Here is a 17,648-nt window from a genome sequence, read left to right on the forward strand (position 1 = left end):
AGGGTAGATGAGACCATGGTCCATGTAGACTATTTGTCCTGTACACCAGTTTCTTTTTTGAGTCTTTGGTTTCCTTCTTTCTGTTTTGCTCTGAGTGAGTAAGAGTTGTATCTTAGATGGTTGTTCACAAACTTTTAAGACCTCAGACACTACTCACCAAACTAGGATGTAGAACATAACTTTATGAAGTACTATGAACTATAGCATGCTGACTGAATGTCACTTGAGACAATGGTCCTAATCCTTCAAACCCAGACAACCAATCCCACAATGTCTTTGGTTATGTCTAAGAAGTATCTGATTGTGTCCCTTATATGCTTTATTATATATATGAATATTCGTGCCTCTCTTGATGTCCCTTCTCTGTCTCTCTGCATTACAGAATGAATCTTCTATTACTTGTTCATTATAATGTTAAATGTTACAGGAACTCAAGCTTCAGCCCTGGGTCCTCTACTCTGCCCCTGCTTTATACATGATAAGCTTCATCTAGCTAAGTTTTCTACCTCCCACTCTCTATCCTACCCCAAATCACTTAACTCATTGCCTACTTAACTTCTACTCATCCTTAGATTTCAACTTAAATGATAAAAATCTGAACTTCTGTTTTGGTCAAATCTCTTTAGTAAATGAATAACTTCGTTCTAAGACACACTGCCTGGGTTCAAATCTTGGCTCCACCACTCACTAGTCATAGAAATTTGGGAGAGTTAAGAAACCCATGTGTGCCCCAGTTTCCTCAGTTATAAATGAGGATGATAATATCTACTTCATCATGTTTTGGAAGCTCTACACTCTTGGTAGCATAGTGGCTAAGGCACTTGTCCACTAACTAGAAGGCTGACGGTACTAACCCCCAGCCACTCCTCGGAAGGAAGATGGGGCAATCTACTTCCATACTGATACTGCCTTGGAAACCCAAGGCGGGGTTGCTATGAGTCAGGTCTGACTCGATGGCACATAACAACAAAAACAACATCATCATCATGTTTTTGTCAGGAAATTAGCAATAATGAACTAACATATGTTAAGTGCTTAGAACATGGCCAGTCACATAGAAAGTGCTTGAAAAATCTTCGCTTGCATTATTATATGCTTTCACAGTACCATGTGCTTATCCTTTGCAGGACTTATCAGAGCTGGAGTTTAATACTTTTTTGTGTGATGTTGATTATTGACCTTCTTTCCTCATAGACCTTTGAGATGGGAATGATGAGTGCTTTGCCCACAAGTGTATCATCAGGATCTATATCAGGTCTTGGCATCTTTTGTGTAGGATATTCTCCTCTCCTCACCTTTGCCTGGCTCTGTACCCCAGAAGACCAACCTCTATGGACAGTCCATAGGCTCCCTAGGCCATTGGCTTCTGGTTGAATTTGGCCAATGGGAGACACTAACAAAAACTGAAAGGGAGGGCAGAGAAGGAGGTTGGGAATACTCCGATTCTCCCTGCCAGGCCACAAACTGGTAGTGGGCTTTATTAGAGACCATGGATCCTGTCAGGGAACTCTTATACTACTACTCTCCAGTTCAGGTGAATGCATACCTTGCTGTTTCAGGCCTAAGTTGGTTACAGTTCCCCCACTGTGCCCAGTCCCAGCATACTGCATCACTCTTTATTGTTTTCTACTATTTGCCCATATATTTATAAATTTATGTCCTTTCCTTCAACTGTCCAATTGCTCCAGCTGAGTTTGTCAACTATACCCTTCTGGGACCCTGACTGATATAAGATGTTCTGTGTTAATATTTGTTGAATGAATGAATGAACTCACCCTCACTTGTCTTAGTCTGTTTTATCACATGAAGATAATAATCCTCATTCCAGACCATTGAAAAGTTGCTGTGATGAGTTCATAAGAAACAGGAAATGGACCCTTTTAAAGATGAGATCACTGGAGCAGGGTCCTTAAATGTGAAGGCATATCAGAATTACCAGGAAGGTTTGTTGCACTCACATTTCTGGGCCCCACCACAGAGATTCCGATTCAGTAGGTCTGGCGGAGTGTGGGATACTTGGCATTTCTAACAAGATTTCTGGGGATGGTGAGGCATCTAGTCTGGAGACCACACTTTGAGAAATACTGAACTAGAGAAATGCCAGAGGATTTTGCTCCTTATGGATCCCAAGTCTCATAGTTCCATTAACTATCTTTAAAGACACAAAATAACAAGTACAATACAATCTGTTTTATTTTACACCTTTCCGATCATTGATATCTCAATAGAGGTTGTTGCTAACAAACAAACAAACAAAAAGAAATGTAATGAAAAGATTCAATGCCTGGGAGTAGATGAGGGGTGTGCAAGGGAAGGGCTGTACATATTGCAGGGAAAACCTGTAGGGGGCCCATAGTGCCTGGGCATCGGCCATGGCTCAGATTATCTGGAACTCAGGGATAGAAAGGAGCTGGTGCTCCTCTCCAATCCAGGTTTCATAGGCCTGGAACAGTGCAGACACACTTTCAAAGTCGATTAGATGTGCCACCAATTGTGCTTCCTCTTTCAGCTTCTTCAGGATAGAGCACCCTGTTCCCTACACATATGTCCACTCTCATTCACACATTCAGCCAGACGTAGGGATGCTTATGACCAGGCACACCTGATTGCTTTAACACATTCACAAAACAATGCTCCTGATTTCAGGGCTCCATCCTGGGCTCAGGTATCAACTCCAGAGTTGATGTGTGTGAGCAGATTGACTAAGGGCCATGGGACAGGCAAAGTGTCAGCCATCCTAAGGACCCAGAAAGGGAGGAAGAGGGAAAATTCTACTGAGAAACTGGGGCTGGGCAGGTTCATTTAGGGAGGTCCAGATACAAGTTCTGAAAGGCCATCAAGCTCTGCTTTGCTCCTTAACAGCCAGTCGAGAAGGAAACAGAGTGCCAATAAACCAGTCCCCAGGAGATCTCCCAGCCCTGTAAGGTAGGGGATACAGTGGCTGTCAGGATCCAGGCCTTGGTGCCAAGTCAGACGTACCATCACGTCTGCCAGGTACAGCAGGATTGTCACCTAGTCATAAGCAAGCAGACACAGAAGAAAACCAAATCAGAAAGCCCAGTATGACCAAGAAACACTATCAAGAGTTTCAAGGCAAGAAATCAAGGCAGACATTATCAACTCCAGAAAGTCCCCTTTCTCCAGCTTCTCTTGAAGTCTGAAGCTCAGCCCTGAGCTCATATAGCAGGCTAGAGAAGTCAACCCTCATCCACACATTCCTGGTTTCATTTCTGGTGGTTGAGCCCTGATCTCTGTGCCAGAGAGACCCATGTCACTCACAATCTTTGGATCTCTCTGTGATCCAAGACCCCACTCATGTGAGGACTTGAAACCTGAGACATGGATCTTGCTGAGAATTAAATGTGTATTTGCTTGAGCTCCTCTCACTTGGAGCTTTTTATGGCTGTTTTTTTCTGAAGATGACATGAGTGGTCCATACAGCCTGGCCAGGGTTTCTTCAATCCTTGTCCTAGCTGACCTCAGTCACCCTATTTCTTCCTATAGCAATACACATGCTGCTATCAGGGCAATTTCATGGAGTCGTGGACTCCTACTCTTCAGGGTCAGGAATATGCTGGGATTGCAAATGCCAGCCTCCTTAAACAGGGAGATTTGAAGTTTCTAATACCTATATTAGCACCAGTCAGCACCCACAGTTCTTCCTACAGACCCCCTGGGCCCACATTTCTATGCTTGCCTTGGACATCAGCCAGCTAGAGTCTCAGGAGACTGTCTGCTGAGAGTACTTTTCTGATGCAGGCACACCAGCTTAATCTTCTTCACCAATACCCTTATCACCATCCATCCCCAATAGAAGTCTATGTATGTCTTTTAAAGAGGACCCCAACAGGGTGTGGTCTCTGCTGAATCATCACAGCAGCTTGCTTTATGACTGCTCTATGACCACATACTGCATCCTCAGAACTACTCCCTGACAACGAGTGTGCAAAGCTTTTGTGTCTGGAATACACCTTTGGGTTTTAACAAGTGGAATAAACTGGAAGAGGGGACAATGCCTTCCACATCTAGAAGGCACCCCCTTCCTTCTAAGCATCTCACTCAAGACCCAGAATATGAAAAGGGTCATGTTTGCTGACTGACTCACTAAATGAATGCTGCTTTTTGACAGCAGCCATCCTTACCTGGATCAGGCCTGCCAGCAGATACAGCACCACAAAGGTCTTGCTGCTTGTGACTGAGTGACCTTCTACCAGGTAGACAACTAAGAAGAAAATCAGATGGCCTGGAATCACCAGGAAGAGCAGGACTCTGGCAGACATGGAATTGATTTCTGGAAGAAATAAAACCAAGAAGGTCTAGTGATATGCCTGTCAGCAGAGGCCACTTTGGAATGTGACAGTCTCCAGTGATGCATCCAAATTTACTGACCCATTTATTCCACAAGTTTATTGAGCATCTGTTGTATGCCAGGCACTGCTCTTACTGATGGGGATATAGTTCTGTCCCTTCCCTCATGGAGCTCACATTTTAGAGGTGAGAGACAAACACTAATTAAGAAGAAACAAATAAACTGACAAATACTATGAAGAAAATAAAACAGGGTAATATGGTAGAGAATGAAGTATACGTTAGTGGGAACGAACTACTGCAGACTAGAAGAACTCTCCAAGAAGACATTTAAGCTGAGATCTTCAAGGGTATGGGAGGGGTGAAGTAGAGGGAAGAGAAGGTATAAGAGGCTTAGGAGCCTGGAAATAAGGAGGAACAGAGGCTAAGTGTTTAGAGCCAGTGATTTGGGAGAGACACAAGATGAGGCAGGAGATGCTGTGAAGATTAAGGTTGAGAAGAGTGGATTTAGTTTCCAGTATGTTGGAAGCCATTGGAAGATTTTAAGCAGACACAGATATTTATGTTTTAAAAAGAGCATTCAGGCTACTGTATGCATCGAAGGCAGCAAGGATGGATGTAAGGAGAAGTAGAGACCAAGTCTCTTCTATGTAACCCCACTGTCCAGCCAAATCCCTTCTTCTCCACCTCCACAGTCATGGACTTAGTTCAAATTCTTTTGAATCTTGCTGCCTATTCCTCTCTTTTCCATACATATCTCCTACATTGTCCTTTATACCAGTGCTACTCAAAGTAGGGTCTACAGACCACTAGCTTTGACATAACATGGGAGTCTGTGAGAAACGTAAATTCTTAGACCCACCCCAGACCTGTTAAATCAGAATCTATGAAGATGGGGTCCAGGAATTCATGTTTTAATAAGTTCTACTGATGATTCTGGTAAGGTGGAGGGTTGACAAAAGAGGGGAAGGCCTTCCACAAGATGGATTGTCACAATGGCTGCAACAATGGGCTCAAGTATAGCAAGGATCATGGAGCCGGTGCAGGATCGGGCGGTGTTTCGTTCTGCTGTGTATGTGGTCACTATGAGTCAGAAGCGACTTGACAGCACCTAACAACAACAACTGATGATTTTTAGATGTGCTAAAGTTGAAGAAATACTGCAGCCCAACACTACAGCAATCTTTCACATAAGAAATACCTACAGCCCACAGGTCAAAAATTTAATGACTGCCCATTTGCCAAATAATACAACATCAATGACTTCTTGTTTTGCTTCTTACCTTCTGACCCACAGCCTCATCACCCACCATTACTATCCCTGTTCTACTCTACTATCCTATTTTACTGAACAGCTCAAAGTTCTCTGAATATGTCAGACATTTCTCATAACTCATAGCTCTCATATGGGACACACTCTAGGTCTCTCCCTGAAGTCATCTATATTTAAGTCACAGTCCTTACCGGAAATGCAAGGCCTCATCCCTGAGAAAGGCTTCACCATGTCTGTGAGGAAGCAAGGCAAGCTGATCTCACTAACTCTTTTGGCCTTCTTTAAAGTGAGGCCACTCTGGCTGGCAGAGTCCATGGGTGACATATGAAGGAAAGGGACATGCCATTGATATAGCCCCTCTTTTATACTAGATATATCATCCACATTATCAAATCCAATGCTTGGGGCCCATATAGTATATATTTTACTACTGAGGAAAGAAAAAAAAAACAAAACAAACTTGCTGTTGAGTCAATTCCAACTCCTAGCAATCCTATAGAGTAGAGCAGAACTTCCTCATAGGGTTTTCAAGGCTGTAATCTTTATGGGAGCTCTGGTAGCATAGTGTCTAAGGCACTTGACTGCTAACCAGAAGGCTGGCGGTTCAAACCCACCAGCCACTCCTCGGAAGGAAGGTTGGGCATTCCTACTTCCGTAGTGATACTGCCTCGGAAACCCAAGGAGGGGTCTCTATGAGTCGGGGCTGACTTGATGGCAAATAACAACAACAACAACAACAACAAATCTTTATGGAAGCAGATTGCCACATCATTCTCTCATGGAGTAGCTGGTGGGTTACAGTCACCAACTTTTCAGTTAACATCTGAATGCTTTAATCACTACACTACCAGGGCTCCTCTATTGAGGAAATTGAGCCTCAAAGTGATATTGTCATATGTATGCCTAGATCTACACTTATTCCAAGAACATAACTCTGCTGGTGGAGTCAGGATTCCCAGCTAAATCCTAATGCACAGTGGGAGGCTGGACCGCTCCCTCCTCACTATAGGCACCCAGATCCTGTCAGCATATTACATTAGTGACATATTAGTGATCCCTATGGCCTATGAGTTTGAGAATTTGCAATAAATGTGATTGGCCCATCTACCCTTTTATAAACTGTAATATATGAACGTGACTGACTTCTCAAACAGAAATAAAATGTTCCAATTTAAAGTAAGTATCCACTTTACCTCTGAGCTAATATATTTCACCAAATTAGTAGGAAAAAGGAGGAAAATCATAGTTAGTTTAGAAGCTAAAAAGTCTACCAAAAAATAGTATATACAGAGTAAGAGTGCACAAGAGTGCCAAAATTTATTCATGATGGAAAATTAGTCAAGGCATAAAAAGGTATATAAAACTTAAAGAGGAAGAAGTAAAACAATTAGTATTTGCTCCTGGCATGAAAACTCAAGAAAATCTACTGAAAAACTATACAAACAAGAAATCAATAAAATGCTTGGGCACACAAACTGTAAAATTACAATTACAAAAAATAAATACCCTTTATATATACAAACAACAAGTTAGAAGATACAATGGGGACTTCTACTTCTCTTGGTAAGTACAGGTAAAAACCATGAACATTATGTATAAAACAAACCTAAGACTCTGAAAGGTAGAGAGAAGTCAGACCAGCTATGGAGCTTAGGATCCAAGGAATAATATAGTGGCAAGCTTCTTTTGTTTTCTTTTTGCTTCATATATCCCAGACATGGAGCTAAACAAGATGGCAACCAAGAAATGCCAGTATGGAGGGATGAAAACAAACAACAAACCCAGTGAAAGTCTGCTCTCTCTAGTTAAAGGACCAGGAAAGGGGCATCCTAGCAAAACATAGAACTTTTAGATAACGATGACTTTACACTACCCAAATACCACAGGAAAAAAACTGAGGCCCCACCCCATCAGCAAGGACCAAGTGGGGAGCCTAGACTTCTATTCTTATTCAGGTATAATGTGGTGCCCAACTCTTCCTGTTGAGGTGGTATTAGAGAAGTTTAAGCAGTAATGAGGCCCTCCTCCTATGGTGTTAATGCAGAACAAATGAGAACCTTGGACTTCCATCCCCACATAGTAGTAACAAGGCACTACCCACCTCCCCAACAAGATAATATCAGAGGAGACCAAGTAAAATGCTGTAACTTCACTAATGCACTGGGATAATGAGGCTTCTTCACATCATGGTGTCAGTGGAGACCATGTGGTAAGTAGTAACAAGGCACTCCCATGTTTCCCAGTCAGGATGGTGTCAGTGGAAGCTTAATGAGGAGCCTGGAAGTAAGAGATCAGTGCATTCACTAACCCCCTAATATGGTATCAGTGGGGTGGCTAGCTAAAATAGAAGCTTTAAATATGATCCAGAGACTCATAACATAATACACAAAATGTCCAAGATTCAATCTAAAATCATCCATCATACTAAGACCCAGAAAAAAGAAAGACAAACAATAGACAGCAACACCAAGATGGACCAGATGTTAGAATTATATGAAAACTATTTTAATAAAGCTATCATAAAAATGCTTCAACAAGGAATTAGAAAAACACTTTAAATAAATGGGAGGAAAAAGACAGTAAAGAAATAGAAGATATAAAACATAACCAAATGGAATTTTAGAACTGAAAAAAATACAGTAATTAAAATAAAAACTCAATGAATATGCTCAACAGCAGAATGGAGAAGACAAAAAAAAGAATCAGTGAATGTGAAGATACAATGACAGAAATTACCCAATTTAAACAACATAGAGAAAAACATGCTGGAGAAAACAAACAAACAAACAACAAGATGAACAGAATCTCAGGAGCTTGTGGGACTACACCAAATGATCTAACACCCCTGTGATCAGAGTACCAGAAGGAGAGGCAAAAGAGGGTAGAGTTGAGAAAGTATTAAAAAAAAATTGATGATGATGGCTGAAAATTTCCCAAACTGGCAAAAGATATGCCTACAGATTTAAGAAGCTGAGAATACCCTAAAACCAAATCCACTGCCATCAAATCAGTTCTGACCCACAGCAACCCCCATTGGGTTTCCAAGGCTGTAAATCTTTATGGAAGTAGATTGCCTCATCTTCTTCCCATGAAACAGCTGGTGGGTTTGAACCCCTGACATTCTGATTAGCAACCAAATGTTTTATTCAACATACCAGTAGAGCCCCTTTTAAGTTGGATAAATTCTAAGCAATCCATGCCATAGTGATCAAAATTCTAAAACTGAAGACAGAAGAAAATTCTTGAAATAAGAAAGAGAAAAACATCACCTTACTTATACAGGAAAAATAATTCAAATGACAGTAGATTCCTCATCAGACACCAGGGAGGACAGAATGAAGAGGCACAATATTTTTCAAGTGTTGAAGAAAATAATGACCAGCTTTGAATTTTATACCCAGCAAAAATATCCTTCAGGAATGTGCCAGCAGAATAAACTCAGAAGAATGGCTAAAGGCAGTTCTTAAAACAAGAAAAAAGTGATAAAATAAAATATAATGAGAGAAAAGATCCAATTTATAAAAGCAGTAAAAGATAAAACACTTCCAATGGTTCCAGAAGAGAATTCAGTCTTTTCTCCAGCTTCTAGACCCTATACAATCAACTCCTTCCTAGCTCTCTGGCTTCAGCTTCCTTCATTCTCTCCCTTGCTCACTGTGTTCACTTCTCACTGGCCTTTCAGCTCTTCAAACTTCCTAAGCTCCTTCCTACCTCCAGGACTTTGCTCAGGATGTTTCCTTTGCCTTGAATGTTACTCCTGCTCCATCATTCTTCCTCCTCAACCTGTCCCTGCTCATTCTCAGAGAGGATGTTAACTCTCTAACTTCAAATAAGGGTCTCCTGCAATTGTATTTCATTGCAGTTTGTGTTTTTGCCCTTTAGAACACATCACAATGTGTAATTATGATTTATTTTGTTTATCTGCCCTTCTGGACTAAGTACTCCATGAGGGAAAGAATCAGCTTTCTCTTTTTCACCACTGTAACTATGACACCCAATACCTGATAGACATTCAATAAATATTACTGAGTGAATTAATGAATCAAAGGCAGGACTGAGGAGTCAAGGTTTTTAGGATGCTGGAGTCTCAAAGATGATCTGTGCTGATGTCAGCAATGCTTTGGACCTCAATTGTTACGAATACCAGATTCCAATGACATTGATTTTTTTTCTCCAATGATAGTGGTTTTTACTTGTTTAAAGAAAAGTCTATATAGCCTGTGGAAGACAACAGACCCACCTGAGGAGCAGAAAGTAGAGCAAGGATTAGGCCAGAATCTTTTCATCCAGAGGGGCAGGACCCCAGGTGTGCTCCAAATATGCAGGTAGGTAGAGATCCGGCTGGTCTGAATGGCCACTAGATTGCCTCCAACACCTGGGAGGAGAAAAGGAAGCTGGTTTCCCCTTCTTCATGCCAGTATCTGAGTCCTATTACTTACTTTAAGTTCACTTTCTCCAGGAAGCCTTCCTTAATTGGTTCAGCTCTTGAGGTCTTTTCTTTCCCTCCCATTGACCCACAGATATTGTTTGTCACCAAGTAACAGTCACCCAGACCTTGTTAGAGAGATTCTGAGGCAGTAATTGTATCTGTCACCTTAACAGCTGGCATCTATTAAAGTCAGGGGAGGGTGGCTGGCAAAGTAGTTTTCAATAAATATTTGCTAAGTAGAGAGTAAAAGGGAGGGAGGGAAGGAACTCAGGAAGGGAATGAGGATGAGGGGAGAGAGATGGGAGATGATTTTATGGGAAAATAGCTTGATGAGCCACTGTGGGTAAGAAAGTAAATCCTTAGAAATATGATTAAGCTGGAATACCTGAGAAAATAATTTTTTTCTCCCAAAGATGGGAAGAAGAAATTGAACAGTGGATAAGAGCAGGGCAGAGAAAAGAGAGAGAGACACCATCATATGGTAACAGACAGGTACAAAATGAAGCACTCATTAGAACCTCACATGGCTGGGTGGCTGGAGGAGCTTAGGAAAATATGTTTTCTACTGTGCCATCTTGAACTGTGTGCTGTGTGATACCCTCTTGGGGGCCTCGAAATTGTTAGCACAGACTCTTGCATACATACATGGTTTGGGTATGCACATGGAAGGGGGCTGCTTTGCAGAAATTTAGGAAAGATGGCACATAACAACACACAACAACAGGAGTCACGAATAGATCAGTAGGGCACAGAACACAGACAGTGCACCAAAAGCAGTCAGAAGCCAAGAAAACACATGTGTATTGCTCCCCAGAAATTCTGGGGCTCATTGCTGAGACCTCAGGCTGCCACAGGGTGTGGACAGCTGATCCTATCCATGCTGAGCTCCTTCTGCGAGCCCATAGTAACTGTTTCCTTGCGAAGGTGGCTGAGTAGGGGAGTAGGTTGACCCCACTATATTTTTTCAGCCCCAGGGAGAACAATCTGTCCCTGGGCCGGGCATATATCAGTTACCTCCTGGAACTGAAAACCGAGTGACTCAGTTTCTGAGGATGCAAAGAGTGGTCTGTGGGCCAAGGATGCCTACAGATCAATCTTGTTTGTTCTGCACATGATTTCTAGAAAAAAACGGGGAGCCTCATATTAATCACCAGCATTTACATATCAGCACTTTTATATAAAATCCAGATCCCCAGCTTCTTTTAACAAACCATTTCTGGCAATTCTAGGTCCACATTCCCATAAGGAAACATTTGGCTAGAGCTGAGTGTTGTCACCCTTCAGACTAGAAACATGCTCTGCACTTTGCCTCATTTCCTGCCCTTCATTACTGTGTGGCTATCATTTTGCCTCTTTAACTGATTCATACTGTTTACTTGGTACCTGCAAGCACCTGAGTTGATGACATCAGAGAAAATTATTCTGAGCTTTTAGCTATGTGCACATGACTTAGCTGTTGTCCTCACGTAGTGTGTCTGGCCCTCCTGTGGGAAAACGGGTAACTGTTCCACAGACCTGGACCCCCACCTGCTAGGGGCTGACTGAAAGTCTCTGAAGGCTGTTTCTGCAGTCCCATAAAGCCAGGACCTGGGGACCAAGAAAACTGGGCAATAAGTTATCATGTTTCATTTCCCTCCTGATGGGTCAGTTCCATTTATACAGCCTTATAAGGAACCTGACACAAATTCATGCTTTGGTTAAAACAGGGGTCATAAACACAGTTGTCTACAGAGTCTAGGCCTAGAAGGTATATAAGTGAAGGGAGTCAGATATAAGACAACAGGGAGTGGTGGCGATTGAGGCAAAACTGAAAAGCACTTGTCCTGTTTCAAGGCAGTGTGGAAGCAGCTGATGCTCCGTTTCAGCTGATTATTGCCATATTCAGAGAGCAAACCAAATACTGTCACAGACTTACTTGTTAAGAAGAAGATAAAAACATAGATTGTTATGTTTAAGAGTCTGATTTTTAAATGTCATCAATGAAACAAAATGGTATTTTAAAAAGTAACAGAAAAACATGAGAACCCAACAACCCAGTTCTGCAGGCCACACTCAGTGTGCAGGCAGCCAGTAGGTTCTGGGTTGAGCTCCCCAAGCTATAGCCCTGTCAGGATAGCTCCAGGCTCAGTGGCACCTAAGAGGAACAGGGTAAGTTGATGAGAACAGAGGGTAGGGCTTTCTCACCTCATGTCCCCTGCAGAGCAGTGGCACATCTGTGCCTAAGGTCTTGCGCTGGACCTCTGGAGTCATTTCTGTTTATGTGCAGCCAATGCCTGGGAGGAGACCTGGCCCAGGAACCCCAGGGACACAGATCATGTTGAATACCTACCACATATGATGGGGGTGAAGACAGCCATGCCTTGGTACTGAGGTTCAGAGATGGTTTTGCTCAGGATGAGCCCTCCGAAACTGGGAGAGGAGCAGATAGCATTCCAGCGATCAGGAGGGCACACTCACAGGGCCTTGCAAACCTTCCTGTACAAGTCACTTGTCAGTCTACCTTCCCAGCCCAGCACCCACTTTCCTGTCCCCTACACAAATATACATTAGGGCCAAGCTGATCCCCTCACACAGTGCATATTTCCCCATCTAGACCTCTGTTCTGAGTGTCAGTTATTCTAGGAGCCCACCAGATAATGTCAGTCCTTCTGAAGAAAGAAAAAAAAAGCCTTTCCAAGGTCCCTCCACTGACTGGGCTGTTGCATGGCAGCTCCACTGCAACTGAGATGCTTGTAAACAGCATTGCAGGTCCCTTATTCTAAGAAAAATGTTGCAGCAAGACTTTCCTACCCCTTGGAACTAGAGACCTAGAGAAAGTAGATCCATTTCCAATAAGAAGCCCAGCAGCCTTCTGGAAGTAAAGATACCTAGACCGTAACTTCTTCTCCCTGAGATTCAGTTAGGAAAACATGCCAGAATACAGTAGCGTAGCCCTGAACAAGGTCTCCTTACAGGAAAGAATGCTCAAGGGTGAAAGAGTCCTCCTTACAGGAAAGAGTGCTCAAGCCAGGACCCTAGGCTCAGCTTTAGGCCTGAGGCCCCAAGGAGGCTCTACCTGCACAGCTCCTCCAGGTCCCAACAACTGCCATGCTTTGGAAACAATGCCTGCACATGCAAGGGAAATTAAAAGAGCCATAGCCCTGAGGCCCACTGCAGCTTAATAGAGGTCTAGGCTCACAGGAACTCCACTGGATGCAGACCATGTGAGATCTGGTGTCCAACAGCAACCAGGTGTGGCAGTGGGCTGTGTTGCTAGTGAACACATCTGACTTTCCCAGTTTGGGCTCCTCTTTGCTCTCTGGTGCTCTGGTCCCTATAAGTAGGATTGCCTCTTTTAGAATGAGTAAGCTCTAGAGTGAGAGAGCAGCCTCAAGGAGGTTTCCCATAGACTAGGAAGTAAAGAGGTTTGGGATTGGGAGTCAGTTAAGTCATGGAGGTCACATCTCATTCCAACCTCCACCACTGAAGTAATGAGTGCCACCCTCACCCTAGAGCACACCACTACCCTCAGATGCTCCCACACTACAGAAGCCATGGGAGGCAACAGAAGCAGATGCAGAAGGGGGCAGTGGTTCTGCTCACGCTCACCTGCTGACAACCATTGCTAGGATGATAGGGAACCATCCAAACTTGAGGATCTTCATGATAGGTGGGCTCTGCTTGACTATGATGCCCCACACTGGGGTAAGAGTGAGAAAGGCCACGCAGACCAGTGGTGTCAGGTACCAGCTGTCTGTAAGAGGAAGTGAGGACAACACACAGCTGAGGGGTGGGGCTGGAGCACACTGGGAGGTGGGGAGGTCAGTCCTGGCCTGAGCAGGACCCAAGGTCAGAGATGCAGGTGGGGAAGGAAGAGCTTAGATTAAGGGCACTATAGATCTGAGGAAACACTTTCATCTTCATCAGTTTAGGGTGGGCTATTCTACCCTACTTCCCAAAGAATGTTCACCGTCTTGTTATGCACCTGGAAAAGCTCCTTCCTCTCTCTCCAGAATTTCTGCCTCAATCCCTGTCACTCGTCTGACTTTTTACTATGTTTCCAACCTCTTCTGTTTCTTCCTGTCCCAATCTTATCATCATTATGATGATTTTTATTAATAGGATTATGACACATGCCAGAGTTGTGTGATCTAATTTCACCTTTTGGACAATCTGCTGAGATGTCATTCTGAGGAGACAGAAGTTTAAAGAAGAGCCTGCCCAGGGTCCACAGCAAGGAAAAGCTTGGCATAGCCAGAGTCAGCCATGTGATTGATGTCCAGCCCTGGTCCTTGCTAAGGACAAGTCCAGAGACAGTTCCTCGGGTTCTGTGCCACACATTATCTTCTCCAACTGGTGTGAGGCCAGTGAAGACAGTCCTGGGTCTGAGTCAGTTTGCCACTAACTAGGCCTAGGATGGGCCTGACATATTTCAGCACACACATGGGTATCATTTTCATACCGTCTTGGACACTGTTCATGTGTGTTTTAACTTCCAGACCACAGAACAAGAGAGTACATACTGACTTTCTCTAGAACATTCTCTAGAGCTGACCCTTCAGAGTGCATGATCCAGGGTGGTATACATCTCTCCTGCCTATTAACTACCTGATGATTTGACCCCAATACTAATGTGTCCAGTGGCCCTCCTGCCCTTTTTCTGGGAAGGAGCATTAGGAACACCCACTCTTGTCCTCCACTGCATCAAAAATTATGGTCAGAGGTTTGTTGGTCTATCAGGAGCCTGGTGGAACCCCTGAGACTATGGCCCCTGGCTGCCCATCAGATCTGGAATTGAACCCACTCCTGTGGCTTCTAGTCAAACAAAAGATAGGCATATGAACTGAATATTTACATCAGATAGATACACTCCTTGGTGAGATCAATCATGGGAGAATAAAAGGGCACAGGGAGACTGCTGGGGGATGGGCAGGAGTGCTCGGGAGGGAAGGACACAGGGAAAGGTGGCTATGAGGAGAAAGTGGAAGAGAGCTGTTGCATTGTGGGAAATTGCAGTCAATGTCATGAGACAAAGTGTATGTGAACTACTGCATGGAAAATGAATTTTCTCAGTAAACTTTCACCCAAATCACAATAAAAATTAAAAAAAAAATTATTGTCACTTCCTCTATCCTCACGGGTAGCTGGAAGGAAGAAGAGGCCACAAATGCCTGAGACTAGCTAGGAACAAGCATACCGTGGTGGAAACGGCTGATCTTTTGAGTCCAGTACAACTTCTGAGTCCAGTCCAACTTTAAAATAACTACTCACTAGCCCCCACAGAGGTTCCTGCCTCATATTCTTCCCATCATTGTAATGAGTATGCTTTGTCTTCCCAATGACTGAGCCTGTCCACCAAAGAGAGCTGCAACAAGCTGTTCATTCACTCAGCCAAAGAAAGTCATTTCCAGTGACTCCCTTAGTGCAGCAAAGACAAACACAATGTATCAATGGAGAGAGAGACAACCCAACAATGGCTTAACATCCAAGGAGGCATGTGTGGAAATATATGCCTGCTACAGTAAAGGACACAGAGGAAGGGTATGGGGGACATGTAACTCATTTATTTTGCAAACCAAGCTCAAATAATTATCAAATGCAAATCTTCTTGTTTTAAGTTCAGTGTAGTATGAAAATAAAATTAGGTCATCATATCGATTCTTGTAGTTCATTGATGCCACTTATCTGAGCTTTGAGAATCTTCCAGACCATTAGCTATTTTTGATGACAGACAATACAAGGGATGGCAGTGAAATGGTCCCAGAACTGGGATAGAAAATGGTCTCAGTGCTGTTACATTGTACATCTGAGTTGTGTTATTTCAGAACTTCATTTGAGAACATTTAAAAACTGGGAGGTTTCACAAGTCACTGGGTCTATATGTGACAATAACAAATTGGAGCTTTGTTGAGGCTATTCTCTTAAGCTAGGACATTTCCTCGAACTAACCACTTTGTACTCCCTGCCACTCCCTACAGCCTCATCCCAGTCCATTTCATTCATTGATCCTCCCTCCCACAGGTATGTGAGGTAGCAACCAGGCTCTGGATCAACATTGGTCCAAACAGTTGGGAGCACCTATCTCAGGGAGACTGGACCAGGCTGAAAGCAGAAATAGAACACTGAGAGAGGACTGGTCAGCTGTGGAAACCCAGCAAAGGGAGGATCATGTGATCCAGGATAATGTTGCCCGGCTATGAGAGAAATCATTGACAACCAAGGGGCACCTCTGTCCTATGGTGAAGTTAAGGCACAAGGACCTGGGTGAAAAGACATGTGGACATGTCCCTCTGCCACTGACTGTATCACAAGGACACCTTCTGGGGATTCCTGAGCTTCTCTTGCCTTATGCCTAAAAGGAGAGTGCACACTGCTGCGGCACTCACATCTCTACTGCAGTACCACTTCCACGGTGGAGGTAGTTCGCATAGTCTGGTGAGAGCTGCCTTCCTCAGGAGGCATGTCGTTCTGAGAGGACACATCCAAGTGGAGGACCAACTCTCTATCCTTAGGCCCTACCCAGCATTCCCTGTATCTGTTATAAAGGTTGACATAACCTGTGTTTCTGTGGAAACTGAGTTGCTATTCCCTCTCACATGGTTTGAAAAGCACTTGATAGAGAGCATCTCTCACTTGTATGACTTCAGGTTTTCTCTCTGTAAAAGGATTTTGGGCCCCATGATACCTTAGGGCATGAACCCCATTTGAATGACACTGGGTGGGTGTAAAAGTTCTTACTCAGCTTTGTGGTGAACTGCCCCAGGGGCCCTCCTCCTTGGGGCCTCCATACCTTTGTGTTTATAGAAGAAGCTGCTAACCAAAGCCAGAATGGACAATGTGATGAGGTCTCCTAGGCTGGCTGCGATGGGTGTGGCAATGTTGTCTGGGTTGACTCTGAGCTTCCGAGCCCCAATCACTATACAGACCATCAGCATTCCTATAGAAACACATGGGAGAACAAGGAGACTCAGATGCCAGGAAGTCAGTAACTGTGAGAAGGGGCTATGGCATGGTGATGTGACAGAAGCAGGCCACAATACTACCTACTAGCTTGCCTTACATCCATCCACTCCGAGGCTTGCAGCTGTATTGCTACAACACATTCAGAGTTTCTCCCACTACCACTGTGGTCTGAAATGGCTGGAAGAGTCAGATCTACTTCGAGACTGGGGAGATGCTAAGAAGTGGCTAGAAGCTTTTACCTCGCTTTCTAGAATTTATTTTTATTGTTTTTGTTGAGAATATACACAGCAGACATACACCAATTGAACAATTTCTACATGTGTAATTTCATGACATTCATTACATTCTTCTAGTTGTGCAACCATTCTCACCTTCCTCCTCTGAGTTGTTCCTCTTCCATTAACACAAACTCACTGCCCCCTAAAGTTCCTATCTAATCTTTCAAGTTGCTGTTTTTAATTTGGTCCCATATAGATAGACCTTAAAAGAGCACACTGCTCAAGGCAGACTTTCTTTACTAGTTAGGCTAAACTTTTTGTTTGGTTTTAAGAAGACTTCAGGGTATACTTTTTGTTTAAAGTTTAAAGATTATTTTAGGGCAATAGTTTGAGGGGTTCATCCAGCCTCCATGGCTCCAGGCTCCAGGCTCCAGAAGTCTGCAGTCCACAAACATTTGAAATTCTGTTTTGCATTTTC

The 17,648-nt window shown here is 43.5% G+C and overlaps 1 protein-coding gene across 1 annotated transcript in view; it reads right to left on the reverse strand.

Annotated features, from left to right (window-relative positions):
- Window positions 1–2,802: 2,802 nt before the first annotated feature.
- SLC41A3 (solute carrier family 41 member 3) overlaps window positions 2,803–17,648 on the reverse strand; it is a 175,468-nt gene continuing 160,622 nt past the window's right edge. The window contains exons 5-10 of the mRNA XM_007950606.1: window positions 16,780–16,926; window positions 13,599–13,743; window positions 12,340–12,419; window positions 9,822–9,956; window positions 4,143–4,291; window positions 2,803–3,012 (exon numbers count right to left, since the gene is read on the reverse strand). Coding sequence (XP_007948797.1) covers window positions 2,803–3,012; window positions 4,143–4,291; window positions 9,822–9,956; window positions 12,340–12,419; window positions 13,599–13,743; window positions 16,780–16,926 — 866 coding nt within the window. The remainder of the gene's footprint in view (window positions 3,013–4,142; window positions 4,292–9,821; window positions 9,957–12,339; window positions 12,420–13,598; window positions 13,744–16,779; window positions 16,927–17,648) is intronic.

Source organism: Orycteropus afer, unplaced genomic scaffold, assembly GCF_000298275.1.
Source record: "Orycteropus afer afer isolate SDZICR_OR568_19922 unplaced genomic scaffold, OryAfe1.0 scaffold00282, whole genome shotgun sequence".
NCBI lineage: Eukaryota > Metazoa > Chordata > Mammalia > Tubulidentata > Orycteropodidae > Orycteropus > Orycteropus afer.